This window comes from Camelus bactrianus, chromosome 19 (assembly GCF_048773025.1).
Source record: "Camelus bactrianus isolate YW-2024 breed Bactrian camel chromosome 19, ASM4877302v1, whole genome shotgun sequence".
NCBI classification, from domain to species: Eukaryota; Metazoa; Chordata; class Mammalia; order Artiodactyla; family Camelidae; genus Camelus; species Camelus bactrianus.
The window spans coordinates 10,448,225-10,465,872 of NC_133557.1; the positions used below are offsets into that span (position 1 = coordinate 10,448,225).

A 17,648-nucleotide genomic window follows, 5' to 3' on the forward strand; every position below is an offset into this window, starting at 1 on the left:
CCCCTACCCCCACGGCTAAGCTGTTCCGAGAAGGGAAAGTTCCTCTAACTGGACAGTCTCAAGCCCTGGGCCCCTGGCGGTCTGCCTTCCTAAGCTTCCTGTTTTGGTTACTCACGTCCCACCTCCCCCTTTCCCTGCTGCACCAGCTGACTTGGTGGAGGATGAGAGGCAGGAGAGCTGGGTTCTTGTTCTACCTGCCACTGACCACGCGGGGATCCTCTCTGCTGTGGGCCTCCATTTCCCCATCTGACAAATGTGTTCATAATTCTGGTCCTGCTGACTTCAGCCAAGTATGGTCAGGCCTATAGAGAGTTGAATCCAATATATTCACTCCACAAATGTATATGGGGGGCCTAATATACACCAGGCACATTCTAGGCATGGCTTCAGTGCTGTCAGCTTCATGGGGTCCATACTATACACACCCTCACCTACTCTAATGGGTCTAGTACCCTCTTTACTTTCTTCTATCAAAACCTCCCAGCAAGGAAGTCTTTACCATAAGCCATTTACACTTGAGTCTGAATTGCAACCCTTGTAAGAATTTCCTTTGTACTGGGCAGGACTCTGAAGATTAAGGAGGCAGAAATCCTACTCAGACTGGCTCATTCAGAAAAAGAGGTTATACTGGAAAGTCCATGAGCACATCAGCTTCAGGCGAGGCTGGATCCAAGGACTTGAGAATCTGTATTTCTTCATTTCTTGGCTCTGCTTTGCAACTGCAAGCCTCTTTTCCAGCCAAATGGATGGTTTTCATTGGGCAGGACTGAGTCACATGCCCACCTCTGCTTCTATTACTGCAGCTCTGACTGGTCAGACTTGGTCACAGATCCACCCCTACAGCCAGGGGCTGAAGTCAGCTCTACTATAATCCATGAATTGAGAATGAGGGAGCTGTTACCACCAAAGGAAAGGAAAATTGGGGAGCTGTTGTCAGAAGAACGGGGAGCAGTTGCTACTCAGGAAAGAACTATTAGCTGTGCCCTTCACAGAACTTATCACCCAATGTGTCTCTTCATATTTGGGGAAACTGAGGCCCAGAGAGAGGTTGGGACTTGTCTGAGATCACAGAGTGAGCTTAGGGCAGAGGTGGGAACCAAAATCCAGGGTTTCTCACCCCTAGTCCTCACAGGCCTCTGCTTGAGCCTAAAGCTCCTAGAAAACCACCTCCCGCCCACTCCTCGGGTTGTGCTGGCAGGGCCCTGGCCTCTCCTCCGTGGGCTTGACTCTGAGGGTTCAGGAGGAGTCTCTGAAGTCTCCACAGCCAGCATGGAGACCGTGGGAAGCAGCCAGGCTAAGCAAGCTGATCTTTCTCATTTCCCTCCCACACAGGGCCTGCAGAAGCTAAGGGACCAGAAGCCGGTTTCAGGTCTCAGGAGTTCAGCAGGGACCTGAGGAAGTGCCTTTGCCTGGAATCAGCAGTTCTAAGCTAGTTTGAGGCGAGGCAGGCCACTTCTGCTCTCAGAGCCTGGTTTTCAATCACATTAGACAAGAGATGTGTTTTCAGAAGTTTCAAAAAGCCTTTCATATCCCTGTCCCTTCAAGACCTCAGGCCAAGCCTGAGAAGCAAGGGCCTCCTATTTTACAGGAAAGAAAATGCATCTCAGAGAGCGGAAGTGACTTACTCGAGGTCACACAGCCATTCAGTGGCAGACCTGGGATCCAAACCCACATATTCAGACCCCACGATTGGTCTTCATTCTCTTACATTGGTCAGTCTCAAATTTTAGTGTGATAAGAATCTCCCAAAGCATTATTAGAAATGCAGATTCCAGGCCTTCATCCCCAGAGACTCCAGTTCATTCGATCCAGAGTGTGGCCCAGGAAGAGTCCAGTGAAGGCTCTTTCGGCATAGGTGACAGAAATTCAACTCAAACTGGCTTAGGCAAAGTTGAGAATTTATTTTCTCATGAATTAGAAATTTTCTGAGGTCGAAAAGTTTCAGGCATGGCTGGATCCAGGTGTTCAAACATGTTTTCAGGAATCACATTGTCTCCATTGCTCAGCTCTGCTGTCCTCTGTGGTGGCTGCACTTTAAGGCAGCCCCTCCCTTCATGATGTCAGGATGGCGCCCAAGAAATCCAGGGTTCACATCTACATCCCCACCTATACCTACATCCATATCCACATCTGCAACAACAATTATAGAGAATTGCTTTTTCCTAATTTTTCCAGCAAAACCCCAGGGCAGATTCTGCCTCATCTAGGATCACATGCATACCTATAACTGAACCAGCCACTGTTGGTTGCCAGGGGGACATGGAATTCTCTAATAGAGTCTGAATCGAGTTGTCAGTCCCCGAAGGCAAGGGTGGGGTTAGCCCCCTGCACTCCCATGCATTGAGTGGAAGAAGGCTGGTTTCTCAAGGAAAATCTAGGTGCTGTTATCAGAAAAGGAATGTATGCTGAGGAAGCAAGAGCAGATAGATGTTCACTCTGCCTGGGTCCCAACTAGGATGATCACACGAATGACCTGGGCCTTGTTAAAATGCACATTCCAATTTGGGAGGTGGGGCCTGAGAGTCTGCATTTCTAACAGCTCCCTATGGTGATGTTTTCCTCATGCTGGCCAAACTCTGAGCAGCCAGGCACTCTGTTACTTTTCTAAACTCACTTCAAGCCACTCTCTCACAGGGCCTCTGTAGTCCTCACCCTGCAGAGAGGCCCTGGGATGTAAAAACCTCTTTCCTTATCCTCTCCCCACCCTACTCCCCACCATCCCATGGTTCCCAAACCCACCCAAAGATTAGCGCCATCTATTTGGAAACCTCTCATCAACATATTGCAGACTCCGCTGCCAAATCACAGTGGGAGAAACTGTCCATTGTCTTCTTCAGTGACCTTTACATGAGGATCCACATAATAAATTTTCTTCTGAATTTAGTGCTCAAAGAATAGTTGTTTCTGTCAATAAATTGCCATGCTTCCTGGGATTTTATGGTGACAGTATACATATTCTCATTTTTATCTTGACTACTAGGAAGCTTAGAGATAAATCTAGTACCCGATGGCAGTAACTTCGCACCCTCGGATTCTGGTTCAATAATCCGTCCCTTCTAAATGGTGTAGCATAATCCTTTTTGAGTCTTGAAGTGCTCTGTGTATCGTTTAGTATTACATAAGCTCCCTCAAATCCTTTTTGAAAGTCAGTGCGCCCTTGGAACCTTGAGTTTCCTCAAATTTTTATTGAAAATGTTTCCATTCTTCAAAATCCAACACATTATCCTACTGCTCAATTGTTATAAACAGGTAGTTCTTCCTACGAACAAACTAACAGACACATTAGTGGCAGAACCGAGATATATATTCATTTTACAAAATGGCTTGATTTCATATATGTTTTGCAGTTTACTTTTTTTTTTCATTCTGTAAGTATTTTAGCAGTCTTTGCACAGCAATAGACAGTCTTTCCCCAGCACTAGACAGTCTTTGCCAATCCCTAACAGCTTCTTTGGAATGCAATTCTGTATGTCCAGTCTTCCCATCCTAACTGGAGCAAGAACTAAGTCCCGATGCTGGTACATTGGGCTGACTACATAGAGCACAGGCTGTGGGCATGCCTTTACTCCCAAACTGTGCATTATGCTCCTACTGTATGCCAGGGAGGTACTAAGCTAAGCGCTAAGGGACACAGACATGAGCAAGACCAGACTTTGCTGTGAGGCAGCAATGGAAATGTTCTGGATCTGCACTGCTGAGTACAGAAGCCTGAGCCACAGATAGCTATTGAGCCCCTGAAGTATGACAAGTCCTAGCTGAGATGTGCTGTACATGTGAAATGCACACTAGGATTTGAGGACTTAGCATGAAAAATAAAGAACGTAAAGTATCTCACTGATAATTTTATATTGATTACATGCTAATAATAACTTGGACATCTTGGGAAAAATAAATACATCCTAAAGTTAATTCACCTGTTTCTTTTTACCTTGAAAAAATATGGCTGTAGAAAATTTTAAATTATATATGTGGCTCACATTACTTTTCTGGGTCTAGTGGTCATGAAAATGAGCATTTCTGAGACCACTCCAGACCAGGCAGCGGAATGGTTTTCTTGGTTTAGGGGGAAATCACATTTCATGCAAATCTGATTCCTGTCAGTATATCACTTAAAAAAAAACACACACACTTTATTGTGCAAAAATTGAACTAATGGGAATTCCCTATTTTAAAAAGTGAACTTCTCAAGTACTGTGGTATCTCTAAACTTGTGGACCAAAGGACTTACAAACAGTACTTAATATATGCTCCAGGGCACCGCCACAATTGCTAGTGCACAGAAATGGTTATGGTTCACAATTCTGTAGTGCTTACTGCGTGGCAGACAGCTTTACACTTATCAACTCACTCTGTGTTCACCCCAACCCTGTGAGGTGGAACCCCACCATCCATGGATCATGCCTGAACACAAGGTTTTCGGAGACCCATCCTTGGGACCCTGTGGCCACCCTGAATATGTAAATTGATGATGTCAGGGATACCAAATAGGTACTCAGAGAGGTGAAGGGAGCTGCCCTACATCACACAGCCATCCTCTTCCCAGAACACGCTTAAGTGTATCAAAATATACGAAATGTAGTATTTTATGCTGTACAAAACCACACAATATGCTCCTTTATTTCCCACAATAGTAATAGCTATTTATCACAAATCAGAGGGGTGTTGGGTTTTGTTTTAAATGCATACAAGTACATTTTAAAGCAGTGATTAATTGCAATAATTTTTCAGCTTAATGATCCAACCCTCCAGGAATCTGAATCTGTTCCTTAGTTTATTCGCAAAAGGCAAATGAAGTGGAAACCGCTTAAGTCTTGAGGTGGTAAATTGTTCCCAGTTCCCACTAGGACAGACAAAAACATCCTTGTAAAAAAAAAAAAAGGAACTCTCAGCCTACAAATTTGGGTTTTTTTCTTAAACCACAAGCCTACGAATTTGGGTTTTCTTCTTGTTTATTTTAACAAGATAAGTATAACTGAGTTCTAACTGCTTTAGAAGAAAATTACAATTGTGTGGAGATGAGGAAAACAATTACTTCCTCATGTGGCTGCTCACAGCCTGTCTTCTCAGCAAATATATGTGTGCACTTTGAGAAAAGAAATGAAACATTTCTACCACTTTAACAATTAAGTTTTGACTTTGATCAGGTAAACGTGTTTTCTTTAAGTGTCTTTAAATTTGGTTAACCCATCAGCAAAGATGATGGGTTACCTCCAAAATATCTACCTCTAAAATGTCCCCCGAATATGTCTGCTTCTTACTTCATCGAAAGCCACCACCCTGGGTCAGGCCACCATCATCTCATGCCTGGACTCCTGCAGTGGACAGAGCTCCCTGCCCAGCTCACCAAGGTCCATAATCTACCCAGCATCCAGGGGATTATTTAAAGTGCAAATATATAAAAAAAAGAAAGAAAGAAACACAAATAAATTTAAAAGATAATAATTAAGTGCAAATATAATCCTGTCATCCTTCTGCTTGAAACTTCCATAGTTTCCCATCATCCTTAGAATCAAATCCAAATTCTTCACTGGCTGTACGAAATGGGGCAGCTTCGTCACATACTATCCTCTCCCCTGCCTGTGATCTTCAGCTACCCTGGCCTCCTTTCAGACCCTCGTTCTCTTCAAGCACATTCCAGCCTCAGCCTTTGCACTTGCTGTTCCCTCTGCCTGGAACACTGTTCCCTCAGAGTGTTTCATGACTGGTTCTTTTGTGTCAGTCGGGCCCCAGGTCCAACATCACCTCCTGAGAGAGGCCTTCCCCAACCCCCTTGTCTAAAAGGGCCCCGCCCAGTTGTTCCCTATCACATCCTCTTTTATTGTCTTCACACTTTTCACTAATTCAGTTTATCTTATTTATTTTTTTACCTATTTATTGTCTGTGTCTCCCATCCATCTCCAGTGTGAGCTCCATAAGAGCATGAACTTGCTTGTCTTTTGGTTTAGAAAAGTACTCAATAAATGTTTGAGTAAATGAGTGGATGGATGACCAGATAAATCCATGAGAGGAAGAAGTGAAGAAAGAAAAAAAGGAAAGAGAGGGAGGGAGGGAGGAAGCTGTTAAACGGCAATTATAAAATGAGAGGAAGAGCATGCTGCCTTGACTATTATTTAGCTAGACTGAGCCACGTTATGTGACCTCATCTTTGTCATTTAATATAAACTGTTAATTTATTATATAAAAAGCATAGTTATGCTTTACTGTTTGCTCTCTGACCCCAGAGCTGGTAGCTCCCACCCCCTACTCTGCTCTGAGGCTCTACCTGTTGAATTTCAATGATCCACATGATTTATTCACTAAATAAACTCCCCATCGCCGTCCTTGGGAGCATGCCCATGACAACTTGTCAACTCTGTGTGGGTTCTTGATGAACATGGACATGGGGAGGTCCACAGGTGATAAGGACAGTGTAAGCTCCATGTGTTGAGGGTGAGGTGAAGGGAGTTGACAGTGGGAGGGGAGACTGGGAAGTTGAAGGGGAGCCAGCCTGGGAGCAGAGGGTCTGGGACCCAGCATCAAAGGCTCCCCCCAAGTACCTCAGAGTAAAACAGGCTCACCTCCTTTCTCTCTGCTGCAGGATGGGCTGCGTGAAGTCAAAGTTTCTCCGGGAAGGAGGCAAGGTCTCAAAAACCGAGTCCAGCTCCAACCCACACGGCCGTGTGTATGTGCCAGATCCTACGTCCTTAGGCAAGCGGGTGAGTGGGGGAAGAAAGGGGAGACCGGCAGCAGCCCCGGCGACAGCCCCTGATTGCCCTCACAGCTTCCTGTTTTCCCAAGGGTGAGCAGGGTGTGTTTGGGGTGAAACTGAGCTGACCAGTCACCAGCAGCACCCAAACTCTTCAGGATACACCTGCACTGAGCACCCGGGGCAAGGACATCACTTCTCCTTGTCCTGCTGCCCATCGGCCTGAGCTTCGGTGACCAGGTCCCTGTGGGCACTGCAGACCTCACACATGGGCAGTAGCATAAGCAGTGCTGAGAGTAACGAATGACCAGATTAGTGACAACAGCAGTTCAAGTAATTATGACACTATCTGCATCATGGCAATAACTGTAAAACAATTGTATGATGATAGGGACAATGCTAATGGGGACATAACGGCAACCGCAGCAGGAACTGTGGCAGAAATAGTAAATGAGAGAAGTGGTCATACGAGCAGAGGTATTTTCTTACTTAAATTACGCTTATACAGAGCTTACAATGAACCAAGCACTATCCTAAGTGCTTTCCGGTTATTAACACTTTTAATCCTCACAATGATGCTCTTGTAGGTCACGATTTGTATTATACCCATTTCACAGATGAGACACAGAGAGATATTCAATAACTTGCTGAAGGCCACATGGTTAATGAGGATTCAAACTCAGGCAGTGCAGTTTCCAATGTCCCAGTGGTAGAAGCAAGAGTGACAGAGGCAGAGGCCAGTGCTGCTGGTAGGAACAGTGGTCACAGTGGCAATAGTGGTGGTCACGGTAGCAGCAGTTGCCCCGGAAGTAGCCCCACTAGTAATGGCAGTGGTGATAGTGATCAATGGAAGAGCAGTAACAATAATGATAGTGATGGTAACAATAATAGTACTAGTAACAGGAATGCCAGTACTAAGAGTAGCAGTAACATTTAATAATCATTACCATTCTTTGAAAACCTACTGTGTTCCGGGCTGGAACACTGGAATGAGGTGTTTCTACATCATTAATCCTTACCAGAAGCTGTGAGGCAGGAGTTACACTGCTTTATAGCCAGGGTGACTGAGGATCAAAGAGGTTAAGCCAGGAAGAGCTGGCTCATACCACTGGGATGGGGCAGAGCCGGCTCTTCCTAAACCCAAGGCTAGGGTTCTCTCCCACCAGGGTTTGGTTGTCCTCTCTGAGCATCAGATTTAAGGGATGCTATTAGCAGCCATTCACTGTTCCCCTCCTGCAGGGCATTAGTTCGGGGGTAAGTTAGTAAGTAAGAAAGGGTTCCCAGGTCAAATCAGTTTGTGAAACACTGGGCAATACGCTCCTTCCCTGTAGGACTTCTTAGAGCCTTTATGAATCTTTGTAATGGGCTTTGTGAATCTCCCAAAAATGGACGCGCTTCTCAGTGTTTCCCAAACCTGTTTCTCTAAATTAATGTTTACTTATGTGTGTGACACACAAATTCTTTCTCCTTGAAAATAAAAATCACAAATTACACTTAAAGCTACAGTGTCTGCTGACCATTGTCCCCCTTCCTAGAAATACCCCACCCCTCTCCAGAGATATCAGCTGTTGTCAGTTTGGTGTGGACCCTTGCAAACTTTTTCCATGAATTTACACTCATATAGTATGTTTCCACAGAAAGTGTTTAGGATGTGTGAATACACGTTTTATATGAATGTGTCATATTTACCATTCTGAAGAACTAGCTTTGTTCACTCAACAATGAATTTTTGAGGTCTAGTTGTGTCAGGAATGAAGCTTGGCCTCCCTCTTATAGGGGCTCCTTAGAGCATCACAGCATAAGCGCCATTTCCCCTTTGGCTGGACACATAGGTTGTTTCACATACACAGCAGAGCCTTTATTCATGGGCCATGTTGGTGGGCCTAGGGTTTCTTCAAACATAGCTCAGAAAACACTGATCTGGACCAACCTCCTCACTGTATGTCAAGGAGAAAGGACAACCCAGTGTCCCCCAGGATGCCCAAGGCTGAGGGCAGAGCCCACAACCCAAGAGACCTGGAAACTTGTGCTGGTGATGTCCTGAATGCACTGTGTGACCTTGGGCATGTCTCTATCCCTCTCTGGGCCACTTCCCATGACACACAGGCCTGGGAGGAGTTGCTTTGGATATCATTTTTGACACAGACCTTCCATGACTCCACACACACTATTCGATTCACCCCCTTCTCCTGTTTCTTCCCCACAGTGGCATGACAGCAGCAATGGCAACCTACCAGGGCCCATGGAGGGTAAGTATCTGGCAAGCAGGTGCAGTGGGGTCTTGTGTGATCTAGAGGATGGGGTGAGGAACTCAGTCAGAGCAGGAGGCAAAAATCCCAAACTGTCAAAACCACCCTTGAAAATCCCCTAAATTGCCCCACAGTACTTTGTACCAGCTCTTGTGTTTCCAGAACACTGTTTCATAACATGCACAAAACTCTGTTAGCTTTAAACTCAAGAATCACACCCTGCATGGCAAATGAGACAGACACATCAAGGGGTCCAGGACCGGGTGCCAGGGATTGGGGTGGGAAACACCCAGGGCCGTGGGTGTGCTCAGATAAAACCTCACCATCCCATGTGTCTCTCTTCCCAGCAGGTTCTGAGGACATCATTGTGGTTGCACTATATGACTACGAGGCCATTCACCATGAAGACCTCAGTTTCCAGAAGGGGGACCAGATGATGATCCTGGAGGAGTGAGTCCCCAGCCCACTCCCCCTAAGATGTACCTATCTCCAATACTCAATTATACTCTCTTTAGTTCTTGAATAAAGAACCTGATAGACTATCTTATACTAGAGTAAATGACTGATGCGAACCCGTCATAATAAAGGAAGAAGGGTTTGCTACTAACCTGGGTTAAAGTCACAATAAAGGGGCTGTGTGCTTGCTCCGAGTGCACATCCAGGCAAGGAGGGACCGCTGAAAGTGCTTTCCCAGGGAAGCCTTCTTTGGACTCCTGTGATTAGGCTGCAGGCTTACCTAGGGACCAGACCCTGTTGAGGTGACTTTGCATTCAGAAATCCTTGGATCTCTGAGTTAGCTACCTCCAGTCTCCTACAATCTTCATCATCAATGGGCGTAGTGTCCAGTATGTGCTGGGGCCCAAGGATGGGAGCAGTTATGTTTGGTCAGACTCCTGAGCCCAGTAGCTCTGGCTCTTGGCCCAGGCTGAACCACTGTGAGTCTGCCATAGGCACAGGGCCCCATCTTAAGTATGGCTGGTAAGGCCAAGGCCACAAGCCCAGGGAAAAAGATTGACCCAAAGACTAGGGCTGTGAGCTGTGAAAGCAGGGATAGGGCTCGATTCCAGGCCTGGATGGACCCTTAGATGCATGGTGGGGACTATTGTAAAGACACTTACATTAATCAGGGGTGCAGACTGGGGGCTGGGACAGTGGTGGCCCTGCCCTTCACCCTACCAGCTACCTGGGGTTGGGAATATTCTAGGCCAAAGCTGGGCAGCCCAAGAGGACTGGGATGGTCCTCCTGGCCCCTGACCCCATTGCTGCCTCCTGTCCCTCAGGTCTGGGGAGTGGTGGAGAGCTCGATCCCTGGCCACCCGGAAAGAGGGCTACATTCCAAGCAACTATGTTGCCCGCGTCAACTCACTGGAGACAGAGGAGTAAGTATTCTATTTCCCTGCCCTCCAGAGGAAGCATGAGCAGAGCCAGGCTTGTTCCTGCCCCAGGGCCTTTGCACTCACTGTCTCCCCTGCCAGGCATACCCTTCCAAGGGTTCTTTGCCAGGCTGGCTTCTTTTCATCCTTCGGGTCTCAGTGAGGCCTTCCCTGGCCACCCTGTCTGAAACACTTCCCCTCTGTGACTCTCTCTCGCTTTCTCATGGAAACCTGTTCTACTCCTTTCTGAATCCTTCTCATTGGCAACAATGATCTTGTTTCTTTGGTTGTTCACAGATTCACTGTCTGCCTCCCCTGTTAGAATGGAAGAGCATGAGGTCAGGGACCTTGTCTGTCCACTGCTGCATTCTCAGCACAGGCTGGCCTGCAGTAGGTGCTCTATGAATATTTGTTGGATGAAGTATACAGTTGTGCCAAGTCTATGGTTGCCTTTCAGGGTCCTCTGAGAGGCAAGCCAGCCCACACCTGGCCAGTCATCCCTCATGTGACTCATTCAGCAAACATGCCTGTGCCTCACCAGGCTCCGTGCCAGGCGGCGGCTGCAGAACCAATGAGACACTCCTCACCCTCAAGGAGATCCCCATCACCCGCTGTTCTTGGCTGCAGGTTCTTTGTGTCTAACTTGACTCTGAAAACATAGTTATATTTCATTCATTCACCCCTCCACCCAGTCATCCCACAGACACTGGAGCACCTACTATACCCCTAGTCCTATTCCAGGGATACTAGATGACTCAGGCAGAGTTCCTCCCTGGAGATGTTCACAGTGTGGGGGGTGAGACTGACAAGTAAAAAGATGGCCATACCAGCAATAGATCCAGTAAATACAGCAACAGATCCAATTTAGAATCATCCAGTCAAATAGTTGAAAACTGACAATCCCCATGATTTTATCTCCTCTGCCTCCTCCCTCTGGCTAGATGGTATTAAGAGTTTGGGATGCTTGCCTGTTAAAAATTAAAATGTTTGGGCTTTTTGCATCTTAAAGTCACCCTCTTCTTAGTGCACATGAAACCACTTTGCCCTTGGAAACCTCCCCTCTGTGGTCTGTGGTCCCCGCTCCCACCACTGACCATTCTGTCCTGGATCTCCCCCAGCAGGCCCCCTACATGCTGCAGGGGGTCTTGGCTGCTTCCCTCTGCCTCCAGGTTTTCTCCTGGGGCATCCATGCTCTGCTCCCCAACTGAGGGCTGTGACCATTTACAGAATCCCTTCACCACACCTCACAGCAGCCTTGGAAGAGGCATGGCTGGTATTACTCCTTAAAGGCAGCATAACTGCTAGGTGGAAAAGGCAAGGTGCAGATAACATGTGTGGTGCGTTATCATTTAGGTGATAACTTACATGGCTGATTCTCAAACTTGAGTGATCACCATCACTTAGAGTGCAGTTAAAATGCTGGTTTCTGGGCCCTACTCCCCAATTGCCTGGCTCCTAATTTGCATCGCTAACAAGGTCTCAGGTGAGGCTAATGCAGCTGGTCCAGGGACCCACCTTGAGAACCACAGATCTAAATACCCGTATAAGTCTTGCACTCCCAGCTTCTCGTGTCTGCATCAAGAAACCATTAACAGTGGCTGCCTCTGGGGAGGGCAGCTGGGGCCCAGGGAATCAGAGTGGGATGGAATCTTCCTTCCTCCTCTGCCTTGAAATAGGCAATATTTTCAAATGTTTCAAAATGTAAATGGTGTGGAAGGATGGACATAGAATAAAGAGTGAAAAGTCTTTCTCCTACCCTGTCCCTAGCCAGCTACTTCCTCTCCCCAGGCACAACTAGTCTCTTATAAGTCCTCTCATATGCTTTGCACTTGATTAAGAAAAAATGTGTATCTCCCATTATTTTACACAGTGGTGGGTATGACATACACTGTTCTGCATCTTTTGTTCAGATCTTCCATGCAGCACCTACAGTGACCTCTTTCCTTTTCCCAGCTGCAGTGTCTGTCCCGGAGATGCCCCACCATCTCTGTCAGTAGTCACTTAAGCTTCCTCCAGTCTCGTGCTGAAATAAATCTCCTTGTGTGTATGTCATTTCTTCCTGTGCCAGATTGGTGGGATAATTTCCGAGGGGTAGAATTGCCAGGGAGACAGCTTACAGTGTACCCTTTAAGATTGCTTGAATATTTTACCAGGGCATGAATCACTTTACAAAATGAAAGCAAAGAAGGCAGGTGGCCAGTGTAGTATGGTGATTAAGATCTTGGGCTCTAGAGTTAGACTTGTATCCTGCATCTGTCACTTCCTAGTTGTGTGATGCCAGGCAAGTTACTTGCTCTCTCTGTTCCTCAGTTTCCTCATCTATAAAATGGGGCTAATAAAGCCACCAATTCCATGGGGTTGTTGGGTGGATAGGAAGTACCTGATAAATGCTAGTTGTCTTTTTTCCCAGTTGATAGCAGAGGAAACAGAAGTCCAGAGAGAGAAAGCAATGTGCTCAGAGTCGCACAGCAGGTTCACAGCAGGGTCAAGGCCAGCTGACCTCTGATTTGGGTTTTTTTCGATCACAGCATGTGAACCACTCCTCAGGGAAGGAACTTGGTTGCTGCTGCTTGAACTTTTCCACCTAAGATCCCAAATATTCAGGGAGGATGAACAAAAGGTCCAAGGATATTGTCCCAAGTATAAAGTGATTTGTAATCTCACAATTTAGCTTAGAAATTCATGCCAACTTTATATTCAACTCTGTATCCACAGACAAGGATTATCTGTGAAGGTAATGAAGCTTTGGCCTTGCTCATATGGGCCTCAGAAACCCTGAGAGGATGGTTATATGATCTATATGAAATTTGCAAAAGTAAGACTTTTAACCACAGTTGGTCACAACTGCTGTGTCTTTCCACCCGGTCTTTCGGTCATCACCTTATCCTTCACGTTAGGTAGTGCTAGAGTGACCTGTGAGCATTTTGTATCTGTTATTATTTCCTTCAAGAAAGCTCTCCAAGTTGCATAAGTTTCAGCCTCAGCAAATTGTATTCAGCTGTGGTAAAATGCCTGTTTTAGTGTCAAAAGAATGGTTGTTTTCCCCAAAAGACTGAGTAAAATCGATGCCGCAGGAAGCTGGGCCCTCACGATGCCAGGCGAGAGCAGTGAGAGCAGGACCAGACTGGCCCGCGGTTCACACGCTGCCCTGCCCCTTCCCTCCAGGTGGTTCTTCAAGGGCATCGGCCGGAAGGATGCCGAGCGTCAGCTCCTGGCCCCCGGCAACGTGCTGGGCTCCTTCATGATCCGGGACAGCGAGACCACCAAAGGTGACGCCAGCCCTCCACGCCCTGTCCCCCTGAAGGGGTCCCCCAGGCATGACTGGCCACCACCCCTCCCTTGAGGAATCCCCTGGGGGATGGAGGGGCTGGACGATCCTCAAACACATCTGGCTGCCAGGCTTCCTCCTGACCTTTGCGCAAGCCTGTTTTGGACCTTCTCAGTCCCCAGTAGCTCTTGGCTTAGGTTTATGTGGAAGGAGGAGGCAGTGGTTACTGCCCCGAAAAACAACATCCTGGTGAACTTGATTTTCACGAGCTTGTATTCCTTTAAATACACATCAAAATATATCTTGTCCCAAGCCTGAGTCCTCCCTCCCTCCGTAAGGAAATGAGGTGAGCTCAGGCCACAGGAGGAGCTCCAAGCCAGCCTCCTCTGGCACCCTGCTTAAAATGGATCCTTCAAGGTATTTAGAAGTTTTGATGTTGGTGACCTGCTTCCCAAAATTCCTATGCTGTGAGGGTAGCTTTGTGCCCGGTCACCACCCCACAGGAGTCAACAGAAGTGCCCGAAAACATCACATAACTCAAACTCCAGTTTTCCCAAGGAATGAATGTAGGTAGTGATTTCAGATTTCACACACGGAGTGCACCTTCACTACTGTGTTGAGACTCAAGACTTCTTGGTTGAATTGTATAAAGTGTGACCTCACAGTACCCTGGGCAAACAGCTGGGGGACATCGATTGAAGGCACCTGTGTGGCCTTCTACTTGCCCCCTCGGTGTCTGAATTGGGGAAGCCTGGATGTGGCTGGAGGATGGCACTCCCGGTCAGTGTTTCTGGTCAGTGAATGTTTAGGCTTTATTTCCTCCCTGCCAGCAAGCCCCCTTCCAGTCCCCAGCGGGAAAGAAACAGGACAAAAAGGTAAAGCCAGAGGCAGCCCTTGGTTTCTCTTCTCCCGCTGGGCCATCCTGCACACAGGGGCAGAGAAACCAAAGAAACAGTGGCAGACCTGGGGGGCAGGAAGGTGAACCTGGGCCAGTTTCACAGGCCTCAGAGGTTGGGGAATAGGTCCTCAACACCCCCCCATAGGGGTTCACTGATTTAATAAAACTTGCAGCAGGAGTGCCCTGAATCCCGCTGCTTCTTGGATTCTGCCCCACCCCACTCAGCATCAGCCTAAGCCAGCCTCACCTTGACTGAGCAGGGTGGTTCAGTGGGATCCCAGAGCCAGCTGCTGGGTTTGAATCCCGGCTCTGCTAATTACAAGCTATGTGACTGGGGGTGAGTTACTTCACCTCCCTGGACCTCAGTCTCCTCGTCTATAAGATCATGATGATATAAAACTTCTACCTTGTGGGGTTATTCATTCATTATAATGAATAATATAATTTATTATAACGTGTATAACTACAATTCATTATAATATATGTTATATCTATTCATTCATTGTTTATTCCAACAAGGTTCTTAGACAGTGGATGGCATGTGTGGTCAATTGTTACTCTTGCAACAATTTAAGTCTCTCCCAAATCCTATGACATAGTGCTGTTGTGGTAGAGAAAACTGAGACACAGAGAGACTAATAACTTGCCCAGGGACATACAACCCACAAATGGTAGAACCATGGCCATGGACTGAAAGATGTGTGTGTTTCTGGTCTATGTGATGCCACGTGTACTAGGTTCCTATTGCTGTTGTAAAAAAAAAAAAAAAAAATCACCACAAGCTCAATGGCTTAAAATCAGATAAATGTATTATCTTACAGTTCTGGGGGTCAAAAGTCTAAATCAGTCTGAAGTGAAGGTGTCAGCAGGGCTGGTTCCTTCAGAAGGCTTCAGAAAAAAATCTGTTTCTTTGCCTTTTTCAACTTTTCAAGGCCACCAGCATTCCTTGGCTCCTGGCCCCTTTCTCACATCTCTTTAACGTCGACTCTCCATCTTCATACATCCTACTTTCACCTTCTTCCTTCCTTTTATAAGGATGCTTGTGATTACATTGGGCCTACCTGGATAATCCAGCATAATCTCCCCATCTCCAGATCCTTAATTGAATCACGTCTGCAAAATCCCTTTCATAGAAGGCAATACATGCATAGGTTTCAGGAATTAGGACCTGGACATCTTGGGGGCTTTCAGCAGACCACAGCATTTTTTTTTTAAGTAAGTCTCTTTCTACCTATTGATCTATCAATGGATAGATAAATAGTTTTCTTTTTAAAAATTTTTTTGCAGGGGGAAAGGTAATTAAGTCTATTTATTTATTTATTTTTTAGGGGGCAGTACTAGGGATTGATCCCAGGACTTCATGCATGCTAAGCATGCTTTCTACCGCTGAGCTATACCCTCCCTGCCAGCCAACCACAACATTTAATGTTTACATTTACATTTAAGTGTTTATATTTTAATAATTGAACTGGATTTTTGTTTGTTTGTTTGATCTTTTTGCTTATTTGTTTCAGAGTAGCATAACTTTTTAGCAAACTGATATGGTATCTTGGATTCTGAGATAGATAGATAGGAAGGAAGGAAGGAAGAAAGAAAAAGAGAAAGAGAGAGAAAGAGAGAAAGAGAAAGAAAGAAAGAAAGAAAGAAAGAAAGAAAGAAAGAAAGAAAGAAAGAAAGAAAGAAAGAAAGAAAGAAAGAAAGAAAGAAAGAAAGAAAGAAATATTAAGGAAGATGATGACAGCCAACATTTACTGAGTGTTTCCATCCCAAGTAATTTACAAGCATTACTTCTTTTAACCATCAGGCCATGTGATGAGGTGGTGAAGTATGGTGACCAATCCCATTTACAGATGAGGACACTGAGACACAGAGAGGGTCTCACAGCTGGGCATGGAGGAGACTGACGAGAACCCAGGCAGCCTGACTCCACAGCCCACTCCTACCCTATACTCCACTGCGCAGGTGCCAGGATGGTGCCAGCAGTGGGTTTACCGGGTGTCAGGGTGCTGATACGAGGTGGCAAGCCTCTGAGATTCCACCCCTGAGGGGTTTCTTTCGGACTAATGCAGGGAGCTACTCTTTGTCTGTGCGAGATTATGACCCCCAGCATGGGGACACAGTGAAACATTACAAGATCCGGACCCTGGACAGCGGGGGCTTCTACATCTCCCCACGGAGCACCTTCAGCAACCTGCATGAACTGGTGGCCCACTACAAGAGTGAGTCCTGCCTGGGGCTGCATCCAAGCTGGGTGGGCCTGTCTCCCGGGAATCCTAGTCAAGGGGGTACTGCCACTTCCAAGGCCTGCTGAGATTTTCCTGACCCTCCCCGGACAAATGCTTGCTTTGGATTCTCCTGAAGTCTTAGGCCTGTTGAGTAGGAGGGCAGAGAGGGCATCTCATGTGCTCTGCTTTCTTGGGAATGTCCTTGGTGGTGGCAACTCTGGAACACTGGCCAGATGCAGTGGGCCAGGAAGGGAGGCCTCCAAGGGGGAGCCTATGGCTGACTTGGAGCTGGCTGCCCTCGACTGATCAGGGGCTCTGTTCCAGAGGGGAGTGACGGACTCTGCCAGAAGCTGACCGTGCCCTGCGTGTCCTCCAAACCCCAGAAGCCTTGGGAGAAAGATGCCTGGGAGATTCCCCGGGAATCCCTTAAGTTGGAAAAGAAACTTGGAGCTGGACAGTTTGGGGAAGTCTGGCTGGGTAAGGACCCGGGGCCAGAGAGGGGAGGGGCGAGAGGGGAGAGGGAGGTCCTTGCTTCCAGGAATAGCCCGAGGCAGAGTGAGAATACCCCCCACCCAGGGCAGAGGGGAGATTTGAATAATAACCATAAAGGGGCAATTCCTCTGATAGCAAACCAAATTGTCCTGTCATGCAAACCCTAATTTGCCTTTGAGGCCAGGCCTGTTGGGATTGGAAACTTTCTCTTGGGAAGCAGAGTCCTAGATGAGGAATCTGCTCCCTCACATGGCACTGGGACAGTCTACCAGCGTGGGATTAAGGTAACTAGAGGCCTCTTAGGATGGTGAAATTAAGTATGGGGAAGGACAGCTTGCAGATTTCCAGGTGAGTTCAGCATTGACAGCTGATGAACAAGCTGTTCTGAGCACTCGCCGTGTGCCCAGCACCATGCTAGGACACTGGGAGTCACCAAACAGGCCTATTCCACCCATACT

The 17,648-nt window shown here is 46.9% G+C and overlaps 1 protein-coding gene across 2 annotated transcripts in view; it reads left to right on the top strand.

The window, feature by feature from the left end:
- Positions 1–17,648, top strand: part of HCK (HCK proto-oncogene, Src family tyrosine kinase) — a 36,550-nt gene that overhangs the window by 6,847 nt on the left and 12,055 nt on the right. The window contains exons 2-8 of one of the 2 annotated variants that reach the window (XM_010960880.3): positions 6,578–6,695; positions 8,892–8,934; positions 9,282–9,384; positions 10,215–10,313; positions 13,473–13,576; positions 16,543–16,692; positions 17,023–17,175. In XM_010960880.3, the coding sequence (XP_010959182.1) occupies positions 6,579–6,695; positions 8,892–8,934; positions 9,282–9,384; positions 10,215–10,313; positions 13,473–13,576; positions 16,543–16,692; positions 17,023–17,175 (769 nt within the window). In that variant the 5' untranslated portion in view covers position 6,578. The remainder of the gene's footprint in view (positions 1–6,577; positions 6,696–8,891; positions 8,935–9,281; positions 9,385–10,214; positions 10,314–13,472; positions 13,577–16,542; positions 16,693–17,022; positions 17,176–17,648) is intronic. The other variant, XM_010960882.3, reaches the window with a different exon arrangement.